The 16,431-nt window shown below is 46.9% G+C and overlaps 2 protein-coding genes across 2 annotated transcripts in view; one reads left to right on the top strand and one right to left on the bottom strand.

Moving 5' to 3' along the window:
- wdfy4 (WDFY family member 4) overlaps positions 1–11,972 on the bottom strand; it is a 157,249-nt gene extending 145,277 nt beyond the window's left edge. The window contains 5 exon segments of the mRNA XM_078428358.1: positions 1,341–1,493; positions 5,758–5,867; positions 7,270–7,390; positions 8,844–9,017; positions 11,828–11,972. Coding sequence (XP_078284484.1) covers positions 1,341–1,493; positions 5,758–5,867; positions 7,270–7,390; positions 8,844–9,017 — 558 coding nt within the window. The 5' untranslated portion in view covers positions 11,828–11,972.
- Positions 11,973–15,926: 3,954 nt separating this feature from the next.
- The window catches only part of LOC144610006 (palmitoyltransferase ZDHHC17), a 16,039-nt gene continuing 15,534 nt past the window's right edge, over positions 15,927–16,431 (top strand). The window contains exon 1 of the mRNA XM_078428443.1: positions 15,927–16,147. Within this exon, the coding sequence (XP_078284569.1) occupies positions 16,021–16,147 (127 nt within the window). The 5' untranslated portion in view covers positions 15,927–16,020. The remainder of the gene's footprint in view (positions 16,148–16,431) is intronic.

Below are 16,431 nucleotides of genomic sequence, written 5' to 3'. Positions count from 1 at the left end.
GGCAGCATCTCAGGAGAGAAGGAATGGGTGACGTTTCAGGTCGAGACCCTTCTTCAGACCCGAAATGTCACCCATTCCTTCTCTCCCGAGATGCTGCCTGACCTGCTGAGTTACTCCAGCATTTTGTGAAGGAAAGAAGGAATGGGTATCTAGTTTTTAATTATTAGCTTATTAAATTAGAAATGGATTGGACACAAAAGCAAAACAGAAGGGTGGGTGGGTGGGTGGGGGGGTGGGGGGTGGGGGGGGTGGGGGGGTGGGTGGGTGGGGGGGTGGGTGGGTGGGGGGGGAGGTACATTGACTGCAGAGCATCATTACTGCAGAACAGTTGTTTTCCTATTCTTGTGATGGGACGCATCAGTTCAGCCTAGCGGCACCTTGAAAAAGTTTTAAACAATATATTCAATGTTTTAGAATGTCAGCTTTAATTTTAATTTTCTTTAATGCTCTTTAATTTTAAATGATCAGTTTCATTACAAAGAGATTTATGGGGCAAACGCAGGCAGGATTGCCCGGTGTAGATGTGGTGTATTGGTCTGTGTGGGCAGGTTGAGCCAAAGGGCCTGTTTCCACACTGTATCACTCCATATAAGTGTCTGGATGCCTCGATCTGGAAACTTGATCAACATGGACAATAGACAATAGGTGCAGGTGTAGGCCATTCGGCCCTTCAAGCCAGCACTGCCATTCAATGGAGGAGGGCTGAATGGCCTACTCCTGCACCTATTGTCCATTGTCTATCGAGTTCAGTTGAAGAGTCTGTTTCTTTACTGTGTAGCCTGGTCATGCTGCACAGTTTTAGTTTGAGCACTCCGCCTAAGCCATCCTTTAAACTCCTACAGCAGTCATTTACCAATCAGTTCATGTTGAATCCCTTCCATGACTTCACTCAGAATTTCATGGTCTGATTTTCCAGCTTTGAAATCACTCGGAACTCTGTACGGGCCATTTCCCGCTCCTTTATCACACACACCAACATAATTTATTCAAGTAATGAAGTAAAAACCGGCCATCATTTTATTGCATGAAACACAAAGTTGTGGAAGAACTCAATAGGTCAGGCAGCATCTGCGGAAGGTATGGACAGATGACATCTCTCCTTCAGTCTGGAATTGGAGGTGTGTGGGGTTGGGGGGGGGGGGGTTATAATCTGATGGAAAATTGTATTTTCCTTCAATTATTTTGAAGTGATCTCTTAGAATAAAGAAAAAATATTTTGTTAATGTTTGATAAAATGATTCTGTTCCTCCACAGATGCTGCCTGACCTACTGAGTTCCTCCAGTACTTTGCTCAAGCCTCCACCATCTGCAGTTCCTTGCGTCTCGAAGCTTCACCTTACGTGGGTTATGGTTTCCTGGAATTCCGTGCTGTTGTCTTGGGCTCTCTCGTCCCTTATTTCAGTATCTCTTTCAGGTGAAAAAGTAAAGAAGAGGTGTATGCATTTGAGAAGAACTAAGGGAAGTCCTGTATTCACCATGTTCTTCAGTGGTTCCTGGAAGATAGGTAGACAATAGGACAAGTTTATCTTGTATACAACCATGGGCAAAGAAACCAACATTAAAGTTATTTCACAAAATACTGGAGTAACTCAGCGGGTCAGGCAGCATCTCAGGAGAGAAGGAATGGGCGACGTTTCGGGTCGAGACCCTTCTTCAGACTGATGTCAGGGGGGCGGGACAAAGGAAGGATATAGGTGGAGACGGGAAGATAGAGGGAGAACTGAGAAGGGGGAGGGGAAGAGAGGGACAGAGGAACTATCTAAAGTTGGAGAAGTCAATGTTCATACCGCTGTGCTGCAAGCTGCCCAGGCGAAATATGAGGTGCTGTTCCTCCAATTTCCAGAGGGCCTCACTATGGCACTGGAGGAGGCCCATGACAGAAAGGTCAGACTGGGAGTGGGAGGGGGAGTTGAAGTGCTCAGCCACCGGGAGATCAGGTGTTGGTTAAGGCGGACTGAGCATTAATAACATTAATAACATTAAAGTTATTGTTAATCACTGGACTCAAATTATTCAGGAAGTACAGCTCCTGAGAGCTATTGTGAGATTTTTGTCCACAAAGTAGCCCCTAAGACCACAAGACATTGGAGCAGAATCAGGCCATTCAGCTCATCGAGTCTGCTATTCCATTTGATCATGGCTGATCAATTTTTCCCTCTCAACCTCATTCTCCAGCCTTTTCCCCCTAACCTTTGACACCCTTGCCAAACAAAAAAACAATCAAAAACCAAATACCCTTTGACTTGGCCTCCACCGCCGTCTGTGGCAATGAATTCCAGATAGGCCACCCTCTGGCTAAAGAAATTTCACCTCAACTCCATTCTAAAGGTACATGCTTTTAATGCTGTGCCCGCTTTCCTAGACTCTCCCAATTGCTGGATACATCCTTTCCACATCCTCTATCTAGGCATAAACATAGATACATATAAATAAACTGCACTTTGTGATGGTCCCTATCTCTCTAAGACAAGAAGTGCTGGTGCAGAGGTCAGAATCTCGCTGCCTACATAGCACGGGAAATAGACAACCATTCTTTCTATTTAAATCTAAGATCATACTTTAATAGAATTTGGTTTCGAAATGGCGTTTATAATGCTGCTGGCGACCACCAGAAGTAACATCTATGTTTAAAATTATTACAGATGATGGAAGTCAGAAATAAACATTGAAAATTCTGGATCAAGATTTACAGATGGTGATTTTCATCCATGGAATGGACATCGAGAGGGTGAATTCTTATAAGTACCTGGGTGTCTACCTCAATAATAAACTGGACTGGACCAAAAACACCGATGCGCTGTACAGAAAGGGCCAGAGCAGACTTTATCGGCTAAGGAGACTCAAGTCCTTTGGAGTGCAGGGGGCACTCCTAAGGACCTTCTACAACACGGTGGTTGCATCAGCCATCTTCTATGGAGTGGTCTGCTGGAGCAGCAGCATCTCAGCGGTGGAAGGGAAGAGACTCGACAAGCTGGTCAGGAAGGCCAGCTCTGTCCTGGGTTGCCCCCTCGACTCAGTGCAGGTGGTGGGAGAGAGGAGGATGATGGCAAAGCTAACATCGCTGCTGGACAACGACTCCCACCCCATGCAGGACACTGTCACTGCACTGAGTAGCTCCTTCAGTGACAGACTCCTTCACCCCAAGTGCGTGAAGGAGAGATATAGGAGGTCCTTCCTTCCCACTGCTGTGAGACTGCACAACCAGCACTGCTCCCAGCAGGCGAGTCAACAATAACAGCTAAGAACACACAGAAAACTGATGACAATTTATCCTTGTCTTTACTTATTTATAATGAATGATCTCTTGCTGTTCACTTTGCTGCTGTAACACTGTAAATTTCCCCGGTGTGGGACGAATAAAGGAATATATTATTATATTATTATTATTATTTACACTTCATTAGAATATTATATCGGTCTATTTCTACTAGAACTAGTGTACGGGTGATTGTTGGTCGGCACGGACCCTTTGGGCCGAAGGGCCTGTTTTTTGCATGCTGTGTCTCTAAAAGTGAAACTAAACTAAAACCCCTACATTCTGGCTCCCTGAACACGTGCCGATTTCCAAGTGAAGGCTGGCATGCAATCCTCAGGCAGGTTCCTCAATGCGCTGCTTGAGTTGAAAGCTTGCAGTTGTTGAGCAGGCTGCCCCAGGATCTGAGCACTTGCGTCTAACAAACGTGAGGTTCCAGCACCTCCTGCTGCCTGGCAACATGTCTTACACTCAGATGACAATGAAGATTATTCAATAGTGTTAAATGCACCAACCAGCCCCACACAAACAGTGACAATGGTCCTGCCACACAATTAGTCCAACTTCACCTTCTGAAGTTATTTTGTGACATGGATTTTTTAATTTTGCAAACGGATGTGGTATGACTTCCTCCCACTCTTTGCAAGCTGAAACCTTCACTGCGGTGTGATTCACGAGTTTAGTTTAAGAAGTGTAAGAAAATAACTGCAGATGCTGGTACAAATCCAAGGTATTTATTTCACAAAAAGCTGGAGTAACTCAGCAGGTCAGGCAGCTGACCAGTATTTTGTGAAATAAATACCTTCCACTAGTTTAGTTTAGTTTAGGAAAAAAACTGCAGTTGCTGGATTAAATCGAAGGTAGACACAAAATGCTGGAGTAACTCAGCGGGTCAGACAGCATCTCGGGAGAGAAGGAATAGGTGAAGTTTCGGGTCGAGACCCTTCTACAGCCTGAAGAAGGGTCTCAACCTGAAACGTCACCCATTCCTTCTCTCCCGAGATGCTGCCTGACCCGCTGAGTTACTCCAGCACTTTGTGTCTACCTTTAGTTTAGTTTAGTTTAGAGATACAGCACGGAAACAGACCCTTCGGCCCACCGAGTCCATGCTGACCAGCGATCCCCGCACACATACTGTCCTACACACATCAGGGACAGGATTAGTTTAACTTCATGTTCAGCACAGACATTGTGGGCCGAAGGGCCTGTCCCGGTCCTGTACTGTTCCACATTGGATGATTTTAGACAATAGGCAATAGACAATAGACGCAGGAGGAGGCCATTCGGCCCTTCGAGCCAGCACCGCCATTCAATGTGATCATTTTAGAGAAGAACCAAACATATTTCAGCACCCGCATTATCATTCCTGCTTCTGTTTTTGTGTCCTCGTGATCTTATGATCTGAGGGTGAAAACGTTGGCTCAGCTTCATGTATGGTTTAGGTTTAGATTCATTATTGCCACATGTACCAAGATACAGTGAAAAGCTTATTGGGCATGCTATCCAATCAGATCTGAAAATGTACATACATATAATCAAGTCAAACTCAAGAACAATAGGTAGAGCAAGGGGGAAGATGCAGAGTGCAGAATATAGTTCTCAACATTGTAGCGCACCAGTTCCAGAGACAAAGTCCAATGTCCACAATGGGGTAGAGGTGAATCGGACAGTACCCCAGCTTATGGAAGGGCCGTTATGGGGAGGAAGCTGTTCCTGAGCCTGGTGGTGCGCGCTTTCAAGCTACTGTACCTTCTGTCAGATGGGAGCGAGGATCAGAAGGAATGACCGGGGTGGGACAAGTCGTTGGTTGTGTTGGCTGCTTTTCCCAGGCATCGTGAAGTGTAGATGGAGTCAATGGGTGGGAAGTTGGCCTTCAAGGAGTTTAGCACTCTCTCAAAACTGCATTGATGAGTTTGGTATAGGTTTTATAGCCACCTCTATTTCTCCAGAATTTTCTGATTGAAAATTACCAAAACCACAGCTGAACGCTTGAAAGGCCATATTGTTAGTTTAAGGAAAGACACAAGTGCTGGAGTAACTCAGCATGTCAGGCAGCATTGCTGGAGAACATGGACGGGCCACGTTTAGGGTCGGGACCCCTCTTCGGATTGCCAGTTTGAGGCTTGAGTTTCTCCACAATGCAAACAATATACTATTGCCCTCCAGTGAACTATGTAATCAGGCAAAACCAAGGAAACTAGGCTATTGGAAATATATGGGAGAAATACATGGCATCTTGGAGACACAAGGAATTGCAGGTGCTAGAATCTTGAGCAAAACACAAAGTGCTGGAGGAACTCGACAGATCAGGCAGCATCTGTGGAGGGAATGAGGAGGCACGTTCAGGTCGGGACCCTTAGTGACATAATGCATGGCGTGCCTTGCGATGGAATTTCCCATTGACATTCTAATCCAACAGGAACCATCTAAAATTTCTTTCTAAAATTACTTCTCTGTATTATGTATGGATTGAATACACTTGTGGTTGTCACTGTTCCACTTACTGAGTCCACTGTTGATAAAAGGTGGATGGTTTGTAACAACTTCCACCCCTCACCGTCACCTTTGTCTTGTTTCCATCGGAGATACGTCTCCACCGTGAAACCTGCCTCATCTGTCACAAGAACGTAATGAACTCAATTTTATTCAGAATTTTAATTACATTAAGTAATATATCACATGAATGAACATCTTCTAAATTCGGTACGCTTTGTAAACAACTTATTATAGAGGAAGGAGAGACTTAATGAATTTTCTTGTCTTAACAAGGAATCTCACACAAACTAATCAGTGCTGCAAGGAAAGTAAAACACAACAAATGGTGGAAAACAGAGTGAATCAGAAGAATGGAAAGACCATGGAGTTCAGGAACACAGATCCTTGAAGGTAGGAAGTCAATTCTATGCAGTGGACAAAAGGCATGAGGCATGAAGAAACCCTCGGCAGATTTATTGATTGAAAGATAAGGCATGGAAAGAGGCCCTTTGGCACGATGAGTCCACGCCGACCATCAACCACCCGTTCATGCCAGTTCTAAGTCATCCCACTTTCTCATCCACTCCCTACACACTGAGGGAAATTTACAAAGGGGCAATTAATCTACAAGCCCACACGTTTTTGGGATGAGGGAGGAAACCGGAGCACCCAGAGGAAACCTGCCTGGTGACGGGGTGAACATCTATACGCCACACTGAAAGCAACTAAGGAGAGGATTGAACCCTGGTCTCTAGTGCTGTGAAGGAGTGGTTCAGCCAACTGCACCATTGCTGCAGTTACTTTATAAAGTACCCGGGTCTTCATTTAAAGTGCTGAGACCTTCATGACTGTGGAGTAGTTACTGGAAGTCAGGATTAGTCTCGTGCGCTCTCGTGACTAGCACAGACACGAGGGGCTGAATGGCCTCTTTCCATGCCAAAACGTTTCTATGATCCTCTGATTCACACTGTGTATTTATTGTCATAAAACATCCTTCACAGGGGCAATCCTCAAACAACATTTTATACCATGGCAGGTAGAAATATATTCAGACAAGTGTCCTGAAACGTGGTCAAGGATGACAATCTTGAAGGAATAAATGAAATTGAAAGAACTGCAGGTTCAGGAGTAACTCAGCGGGTCAGGCAGCATCTCTGGGGAACATGGATAGGTGACGTTTCACAGAGTGCTGGAGTAACTCAGCAGGTCAGGCAGCATCTGTGGAGAACATGGATAGGTGACGTTTCACAGAGTGCTGGAGTAACTCAGCGGGTCAGGCAGCATCTGTGGAGAACATGGATAGGTGACGTTTCACAGAGTGCTGGAGTAACTCAGCGGGTCAGGCAGCATCTCTGGAGGAACGGATGCTTGGGGAGGGAATTTCAGAGTTATAGGTGGAGATATCTAACAGCACGCCTGCTTGCATCTTACCCCATGGGTGAACAAAGCATTTACAATTGTCCCTATCAAACGTGGCACAAAAATAATCCATAAATCAGTGAAACTTAAACAATTACAAGTGTGTTCATCATTTGCTTTACCTCCTGATCTTTCAGCAAGCTTCTCGTTGATAGTTTGCACCATTAATCTGGAGGCTTCGGTGGAGAAGGGTAGAATGCTCGGGAACCTCACCATCCAATTATTTGAGACTTTGTCAAAAATCTGCGACATCAAATAAAGTGGAAAGGATGATATAATATCGCAGTGAGTGAGCTCAACACAGTGTCTTTCAACAGAGCTATCAAACTCTGTACAATGGGTAGTGGCTTCCTGAAAATAGTCAGGTTGAATGCATGTTGTCGGATCATGGTCAGCATAAAAAAGCTGCAGATACCGAAATCTTGAGCAAAGAACAAAGTGCTGGAAGAACCTCAGCGGGTCAGGCAGCATCTGCGGAGGGAAATGGACAGACAACATTTTGGGTTGAATCTGAGGAAGAGTCCAAATCCAATGCACCATTCGTCCATTCCCTCCACAGATGCTACCTGACTTGCTGAGCTCCTTCAGTACTTTGTTTATAATTGTGCTCCTCTCTCCCCAGCTGCCAATAGTTCAGCTAGGGAGAGAGGAGCACAATTATAAACAAAGTACTGGAGGAACTTGTTGTAAATCATGAAAGACCTGATGCCACAATCACTGGCTGATCAATCACTATCTCTAGCATTCTCCAACGATACTTCAGATTTTATCACATCTCACATCATCACAGTCCAACTCTTGATGACGAGTGACCTTCCCTTCTTGCTACCATTACAGGATCTGAGTTTGTCCATTGAGTACCAACTCATTATCCTTCTCTGCCAACTTGTTGTCCTTTATTATGCTGATCTGCTCTCATTTTAAATATTTTAATGGCACCAAATGCGAGCAAATGGAACCAGCTTAGATGGGGCATCTTGGTCGGCGTGGGCCTTTAGAAGGATGAGAGGGGATCTTATATCATATCATATCATATATATACAGCCGGAAACAGGCCTTTTCGGCCCACCAAGTCCGTGTCGCCCAGCGATCCCCGTACATTAACACTATCCTACACACACTAGGGACAATTTTTACATTTACCGAGCCAAGTAACCTACATACCTTATTGAAACATATAAGATTATTAAGGGGTTGGACACGTTAAAGGCAGGAAACATGTTCCCAATGTTGGGGGAGTCCAGAACCAGGGGCCACAGTTTAAGGATAAGGGGTAGGCCATTTCGAACGGAGATGAGGAAAAACTTTTTCAGTCAGAGAGTTGTAAATCTGTGGAATTCTCTGCCTCAGAAAGCAGTGGAGGCCAATTCTCTGAATGCATTCAAGAGAGAGCTGGATAGAGCTCTTAAGGATAGCGGAGTCAGGGGGTATGGGGAGAAGGCAGGAATGGGGTACTGATTGAGAATGATCAGCCATGAACACATTGAATGGCGGTGCTGGCTCGAAGAGCCGAATGGCCTCCTCCTGCACCTATTGTCTATTGACTTGTTGGGTTGAAGGGGCTGTTTCCATGCTGTAGGATTCTATGTCTCTAAAAATGTCCTCTCGTGTTAACCCTCAATCTAAACCAGCAGGTGTTCAGAAAGAGAAACACAAGTTTCTCAGTAATCGACTGAGGCGGCCCAAACACATGTACCTGGAGGAAGAGAGAGATGAGGTTGTTCCACGACTTCTGTTTCTCTTCCTGTGTAAGAGCTGAGAGTGAGTGCAGGTAATCGGAGATTTGCCTTTCCAGCTTCTCCATGGCTTTGATGTCCATTTGTTCCTTGATTTCCAGATGCTGCTTCGGTTTTTCCTTATCGCTTTCCATCTGATGTAAGAAAAGAAAGTGTTGGTCAGGCAATTGGCTAAGTTGAAAACAAAGGTAAGCTTCGTAAGTTGAGAGAGGTACAAAGGAAAATCAGACAGGAAAAGCCAAACTATGAGAACCAACATGACAATCAACACACAGTCTTCTAATGAGTGGACAAAATGAAGTAGACATTTAGAGAACTGCTGCACCCAAAGCAAAGCACTTCTCAGAAACTTTGTGTCAACCTTTACACAGTAAGAGGACAGATATCTTAGAAGGAGAGGTAATGAATCTTAGATATCTTAGAAGGAGAGAGGTAATGAATGGGTGGGAGAGGAATACAAAGGGAGTCAGTGGACATTACTTGGACAGTGGACAGGAAGCCTTTGAGAAAGTGCCGCATGTGATGCTGCTAAACAAGGTTGGAGCCCATGGTATCAGAGGTAAGCGACTAACATGGACCGAACATTGGCCGACTGGCAGCAGGCAGTGAGAAGGCATAAAGGGGGCTTTGCCAGTTGGCTGCCGGTGGCTCGCGGTGTACCACAGTGGTCTGTGCTGGGTCCACTGCTCCTCACATGCACCAGGCAGTGTCGGTTGTGTGAGGAAAGATTGTGTGGGCTAGGCATGGAATTCCTAAGAGTTTCGAAGAATGTGAAATGTTTTCACAAATACAAAGAAAGCTCTTGGAGGATTCCACCCACACCATCCCTGGCCACACTCTCATCTCACTCCTGCCATCGGGAAGAGGCAGAAACCTGGAACCTCCAGGTTCAGGAACAGCTTCTTCCCAACAACCATCAGGCTCTTAAACACTGCACAACGCTACGTAAGTAAACTTTGAACTATGAAATATTGGGTGGCGCGGTGGCGCAGCGGTAAAGTTGCTGCACTACAGCGCCAGAGGCCCGGGTTCGATCCTGACTAAGGGTGCAGTCTGTATGTAGTTTGTACGTTCTCCCCGTGACCTGGGTGGGTTTTCTCCGGGATCTTTGGTTTCCTCCCACACTCCAAAGACGTACAGGTTTGTAGGTTAATTGGCTTGGTGTAGATGTAAATTGTTCCTAGTATGCGTAGGATAGTGTAAATGTGCCAGAATCGCTAGTCTGCGCGGACTCGGTGGGCTGAAGGGCCTGTTAACGTGCTGTATCTCTAAACTAAATTAAACTAGCCTAACTGCCTTGTTGCTCTGGGGACTTTGGGCTAAGTCTAACGTGAATTCTAAAGCTCAAACATTGATTGACTTTCTAACAGAGATTGATATATTTTGGATATGAAAGGTTGATGGTGATAGTGGAGGGAAAATTACACTGAGCCACAAGATCAAGATGGAAGGCAGGGCGGGCTGGAGGGGCCGAGTGGCCTCCTGTGCTGATCATTTTCTCAAGCTAAGACTAGCCAACATGGCCGTCCGAATCAAGATCTGTCTATTTTTCACTTCATGAATTCTATGTTTCGTTTTCCAGCGGCTGTTACTACATGACTTGAACCAACTGACAACGAACGGTGCCCCACAGGTTTGGAAACTATTGCACTGTAACTTGGTAAGCAACGACCTGGTGGAAAACCACATCCTCCAAGTGCAGTCGGGTAAGCAGGCTGCTTCCCCAGATGTTCACCAGCTTACCCATGCATCTGGTGTACTGCGTTTAACTTTGGTCACCCTGCTCGAGGAGAGGTGTCATTACGCAGGCATGAGTCCAGTCAAGATTCACGAGGATGTTGCCAGGACTCGAGGGCCTCAGCTATAGAGAGAGGTTGGGCAGGCTGGGACTCTATTCCTTGGAGTGCAGGAGGATGAGGGCTGATCTTACAGAGGTGTACAAAATCATGAGGGGAATAGGCTGGGTGAATGCACAGAGTCATTCTCCTACACCGAGCTGGGGAATTATAAACCAGAGGACATGGGTTTAAGGTGACGGGGGGAAAGGTTTAATCTGAACCTGAGGGGCAACTTTTTTACTCAGAGTTGGTGGGAATACAGAACGAGCTGCCAGAGGAGGTAGTGGAGGCAGGTCAAATAACAACATTTAAAAGACATTTGGACAGATGCGTGGATAAGGAAGGTTTGGATGGACATGCAGGCATATGGGACTAGCTCAGATGGGGCATCTTGGTCAGCATGGACAAGTTGGGCCGAAGGGCTTGTTTCTGTTCCGTATGACTATGATTGAGAAATGGGAATGGCCTTGTGTTCTACATGCTCTGCGACCAGCGACAGCCAGTCTGATGCATCATATTCCAAAACCACCGAGCTTTAGTGCATCTACGAGCAGCTGCCTCCACACCATTCAACACGAGCCCAGCAACTTGGACCTTCCTTTCACACTTAAGCCGAATTCAACACAGACCATCTGATCCCATCAGTTGGAGACCCAAACAAGAGGATAATTTGTTCAATAGTGAAATTCCATTCACTTTCTGGACAGCGGCCCCGTGAAGGAGTCACAACAGCAAGAACAGTATCAGAACTTACGTGTAGGAAGGAACTGCAGATGCTGGTTTACACCGAAGGTGGACACAAAATGCTGGAGTAACTCAGCGGGACAGGCAGCATCTCCGGAGAGAAGGAATGGGTGACGTCTTGGGTTGAGACCCTTCTTCAAGGTACTGAAGAATAATGTACTGTTTTAGTTCCTTTTACCCTTTTGAAGTGAGCACTTCTGCATGTTTTAGAACATAGTACGGAACAGCACAGCATAGTTTAGTTTAGTTTAGAGATAAACCCTGCAGGAACACGTCCTTCTGGAGAGGAGGAGATGTGGCCTGTCCCACTGAGTTACTCCAGCGTTTTGTGCCTATCTTCAGTATTCAGTATCAGAACTTACTTGCCGCTGATGCCAGTCTTAAAGTCGATTGAAATTCCACTGGAGCTCGCAGTGTTTAGATAAGTGGTCCTCCACACACCAGCACATCCATTCACTGAACAGTCCGTGTAATCCACGTCGAAGCACAAGAGCACTGCTCTGGTCTGGTTCAGCGATGGTCTTCACCGTGAAGTCACACTCCAGTAACGTGGCTGAGAAAAGAAGAAGTGAATGAAATGTGGGCTGTCCTTCCTGAATAAATCAGAGAACTTTGCAGAAGTTGTATGAGCGAAAATAACATTCTAATTGTACACTCCCCATTCTACTCTGTAGGTTTCATGGCAGTCAGTGTTTTAGCCCAGGGCAGGGCTTTGCAGTAACCAGATCAACAAGTACTGTAAACTAAAAGCATGGCAAGAGAATGTGGTTGGCTTGATCGAATACATGTATCTTTCTGTTGACTGGACTGCACGCCACAAAGAAAAGTTTCTCGCTGTACCTCGGTACACGTGACATTAAACTAAACTAAACTGAGTTAGGATGGGTGTTGGAAATGAGAAGTTTTATTTCAACACAAAATTCGTTGTTGTAATCAGGAATGCATTTCTCTGAGAGCAGATTCAACAGTGCAAAGTGAAACCAGGAACTCAGCAAGGTGCAGCACCGTGAGATTAGTTCTGGGAACTGGGCCAAAGAACAATGCCCAGGCACAATGGGGCAAATAGACCCTTCTAGAACATCGAACAGTCGTCAGAGAAACAGTCCCTTTGGCTCATAATAATATTTGTTGATGATGTTTGTGCTGCCCATGTACAAGGCCTGTATCATAAGTTATATCTGCAGAATTAGGCCATTCAGCCCATCCACACCACCATTCAATCGTGGCTGATCTATCTTTCCCTCTCAACCCCATTCTCCTGGGGTTGACCTATCCAATTGTAACTAAGGTTCCCCAGTCTTGGTTACATCCAGGTGAATCCCCCCTGCACCATGGGGTTATATTGCAGAAAGCATTGCAGCAAAGCTGAAGCGGATGACTCCCATTCAACATTAAAAGTGGGAGGGAGATTGAAATGTGTACCAGTGCAAAAGTGCCCATCAGCGTATGAAGTGATTCTCCCTTGACTCTTGAATAAAAGATCTAAAATGTTTATAAATTGCTCACCCATGCCGAACAAGTGTCCTAACTGAGTTAGTCCCACTTATCCATGTCTGGCCCATATCCCTCCAAACCATTCCTATCCACATACCTGTCCAAGTGTATTTTATAAGTCATAACTGTACCCACTTACTCTGGTAGACCATTCCATTTATACTCCACTCTCTATCCATCTGCCTTAGACTTAGGTACAAGCACACTAAGGTCCCTTTTAACAATTTCCAATCTCTCACTGTTTAAAAAAATATCTTAAAAGATAACAGGGCATGTCAATAAAGTGGTCATACTTCTGAGTGCCTCAGGAGGCATTGGAGGCCAAGTCTCTGAATGCATTTAAAATAGAGCTAGATAGAGCTCTTAAGGATAGCGGAGTCAGGGAGTATGGGGAGAAGGCAGGAACAGGGTACTGAATGAGAATGATCAGCCATGATCACATTGAATGGCGGTGCTGGCTCGAAGGGCTGAATGGCCTCCTCCTGCACCTATTGTCTATTGTGATAAAGGCACATAGAATGCTTTCCTTCATTAGATAGGGCAAGGAATGAATATATGAACAGATTTCTATACAGCACCACCAAAGATAGACGCAAAATGCTGGAGTAACTCAGCAGGTCAGGCAGCATCTCTGGAGAAAAGGAATAGATGACGTTTCAGGTCAGAAGCCTTCTTCAGACTGCAGACCTGACCCGAAACATCACCTATTCCTTTTCTGCAGCGAAGCTGCCTGACCCGCTAAGATCCTCCTGCATTTTGTGTCTGTCTTCGGTATAACCCAGCATCTGCAGTCCCTTCCTACACTTTCTATACAGCACCAGTTAGGTTACAAATGAGTAATGACCAGCACACCCAGGAAAGATGCAGACACAAGGAACTGCAGATGCTGGAACCCCTGAATGAAACACAAAGTGCTGGAGTAACTGAGAGAATCAGGCAGCATCTGTGGAGCATCGCTACTTTGTGTTTTGCACAGTAAAGATGTGATCGCACCCGAGAGAGACATTACTCCCAAAGGCATCACTCAGAAAAAATATACACCAGTTTACATCTGACTTACAATCCATCTGCCGCTGTAAAGCAGCCCCAGGTTTCACTTCCGTTTCCGGGATATGTTGTTGCAACCATCACCTTATTTAGACAACATGTAGGAGCAAAGTCCAACCAAAGATAGTCGGAGGGTCTCCAATGAGGTGGATAATTCTGACACAGGAGATATTACAACACACATGGTTAGTTTATTTTAAGCAACTTTGCAGATAATGCAGTTGTGCAAAATGTATGTGACTGTGGATAAATGATTTCACAAAGAATTATAAATACCACAAATGAGAGGTCATTATAGAAACATAGAAAGTAGGTGCAGGCGTAGGCCATTCGGCCCTTCGAGCCTGCACCGCCATTCAATATGATCATGGTTGATCATCTAACTCAGTATCCTGTACCTGCCTTCTCTCCATACCCCCTGATCCCTTTAGCTACAAGGGCCACATCTAACTCCCTCTTAAATATAGCCAATGAACTGGCCTCAACTACCCTCTGTGGCAGAGAATTCCACGAAATTCTGCAGAAAACCTGGATGTGACAATAGACAATAGACAATAGGTGCAGGAGTAGGCCATTCAGCCCTTCGAGCCAGCACCGCCATTCAATGTGATCATGGCTGATCACTCTCAATCAGTACCCCGTTCCTGCCTTCTCCCCATACCCCCTCACTCCGCTATCCTTAAGAGCTCTATCCAAGCTCTCTCTTGAAAGCATCCAACGAACTAGCCTCCACTGCCTTCTGAGGCAGAGAATTCCACACCTTCACCATGTTAGGAGATGAGGGGATGAATTTTAAACAAAAATTCGGAAACCAAACAATGGGCCTGAAAAATTACTTTCAACTTAAAACCATGACCACCAGGTTCAAGAAGAACTTCTTCCCAACAAACATCAGACCCTTGTACACCACACACTGAGAACCGAGAACTAGGCACGTGGACCACAAAGGACTTCAAGATTTTTGCACTAGTAGTGCACAATTGGCATTATTAATTGGTACATGGATTGGAGAGATTTAGAGATGTGCAGACAAGCATGGTGAACGCAGGAAGGTAGTTTCGTCACTGTGGACCACTGTAGTTGGGATGAAAGGTAGACACAAGATGCTGGAGCAACTCAGCGGGACAGGCAGCATCTCTGGAGAAGGAATGGGTGACGTTTCGGGTCCAGACCCTTCTTCAGACTCCTTGGGATGAAAGACTCCTTTGCAAACTGAACAACTCTACATCTGGAGCGTGGTCTGCCCGTCCCTCCACAGATGCTGGTCAACACCGGAGAAAGACACAAGGTGCTGGAGTAACTCAGGCAGCATCTCTGGAGAGAAGGGAAAGGGTCTCGACCCGAAACGTCACCCATTCCTTCCCTCCACAGATGCTGCCCGACCCGCTGAGTGACTCCAGCACTTTGTGTTTGGCTCCAGATTGCAGCAGCAGCAGCTGCAAGTAAGGTTGTCGTTGTTGTGTGTGTGTGGGGCTTGTGACAGTGAGTCACTGCTGGCTGACCGGCCGGCCGGCCATCCACAGTCAGTACTCTGGTCGCCAGTCTCTAGTGTGGCCGAGATCAGTTTACATTCCCAGCCCGACAGACCCACCCACTGCTGATTATGGCGCGGCCGCCGCTCCACAAACACTGGCTTGTGGCTTATCCGCTCTGTGCAGGGATAGGGGGAGGGGGGAGGGAGGGGTAGAGAGAGGGAGGGAGGGAGGGAGGGAGGGGTAGAGAGAGGGAGGGAGAGGGAGGGAGGGGTAGAGAGAGGGAGGGGTAGAGAGAGGGAGGGGTAGAGAGAGGGAGGGGTAGAGAGAGGGAGGGAGGGGTAGAGAGAGGGAGGGGTAGAGAGAGGGAGGGAGGGGTAGAGAGAGGGAGGGGTAGAGAGAGGGAGGGAAGGAGGAAGTGGGAGGAGAGGGAGGGGGAGGGGAGGGAGAGTGAGGGGGAGAGGGAGAGAGAAAGGGAGGGAGAAGGAGGGAGAGGGGAGATAGGAGAGGGAGAAGGTTGCTGAGGGCGCCGCCCTGGTCCGATGCAGCCGCCGGCTCCCCTCCCTCAGCCCGGTCCCGCGGCCGGCCTGGCGCAGTCACTGCGGAGCGGAGACACCACCCAGTGCAGCCGCTGTCTACAGCGGGACCCCAGCCTCCTCCACACCCGGGGTAGGACACGGAGTCCCGACCCCTCTCCCCCCACCCCCTCACTACCCCACTCCCCTCCCCTCCCACAGCTGCCCCGGCCCGTCCCTGCCCCCAGCCAGGGGAAAGGGCTACTCTTGCCCGTCCCATCCCCTCTCCCCCCTCCCACACTCCCCCCCTCCCACACTCCTCCCCTCCCCTCCTTCTCCTCCCCTCCACCTTTCCCCATCTCCTCTCTTCCCTCTCCCCTCCCTTCCCCTCCCCCCTCTCTCTCCCTCTCCCCTCTCTTCCCCTCCACCTTTCCACCC

Source organism: Rhinoraja longicauda, chromosome 35 (assembly GCF_053455715.1).
Source record: "Rhinoraja longicauda isolate Sanriku21f chromosome 35, sRhiLon1.1, whole genome shotgun sequence".
NCBI lineage: Eukaryota > Metazoa > Chordata > Chondrichthyes > Rajiformes > Arhynchobatidae > Rhinoraja > Rhinoraja longicauda.
This window is presented reverse-complemented; position numbering and strand designations above follow the sequence as displayed.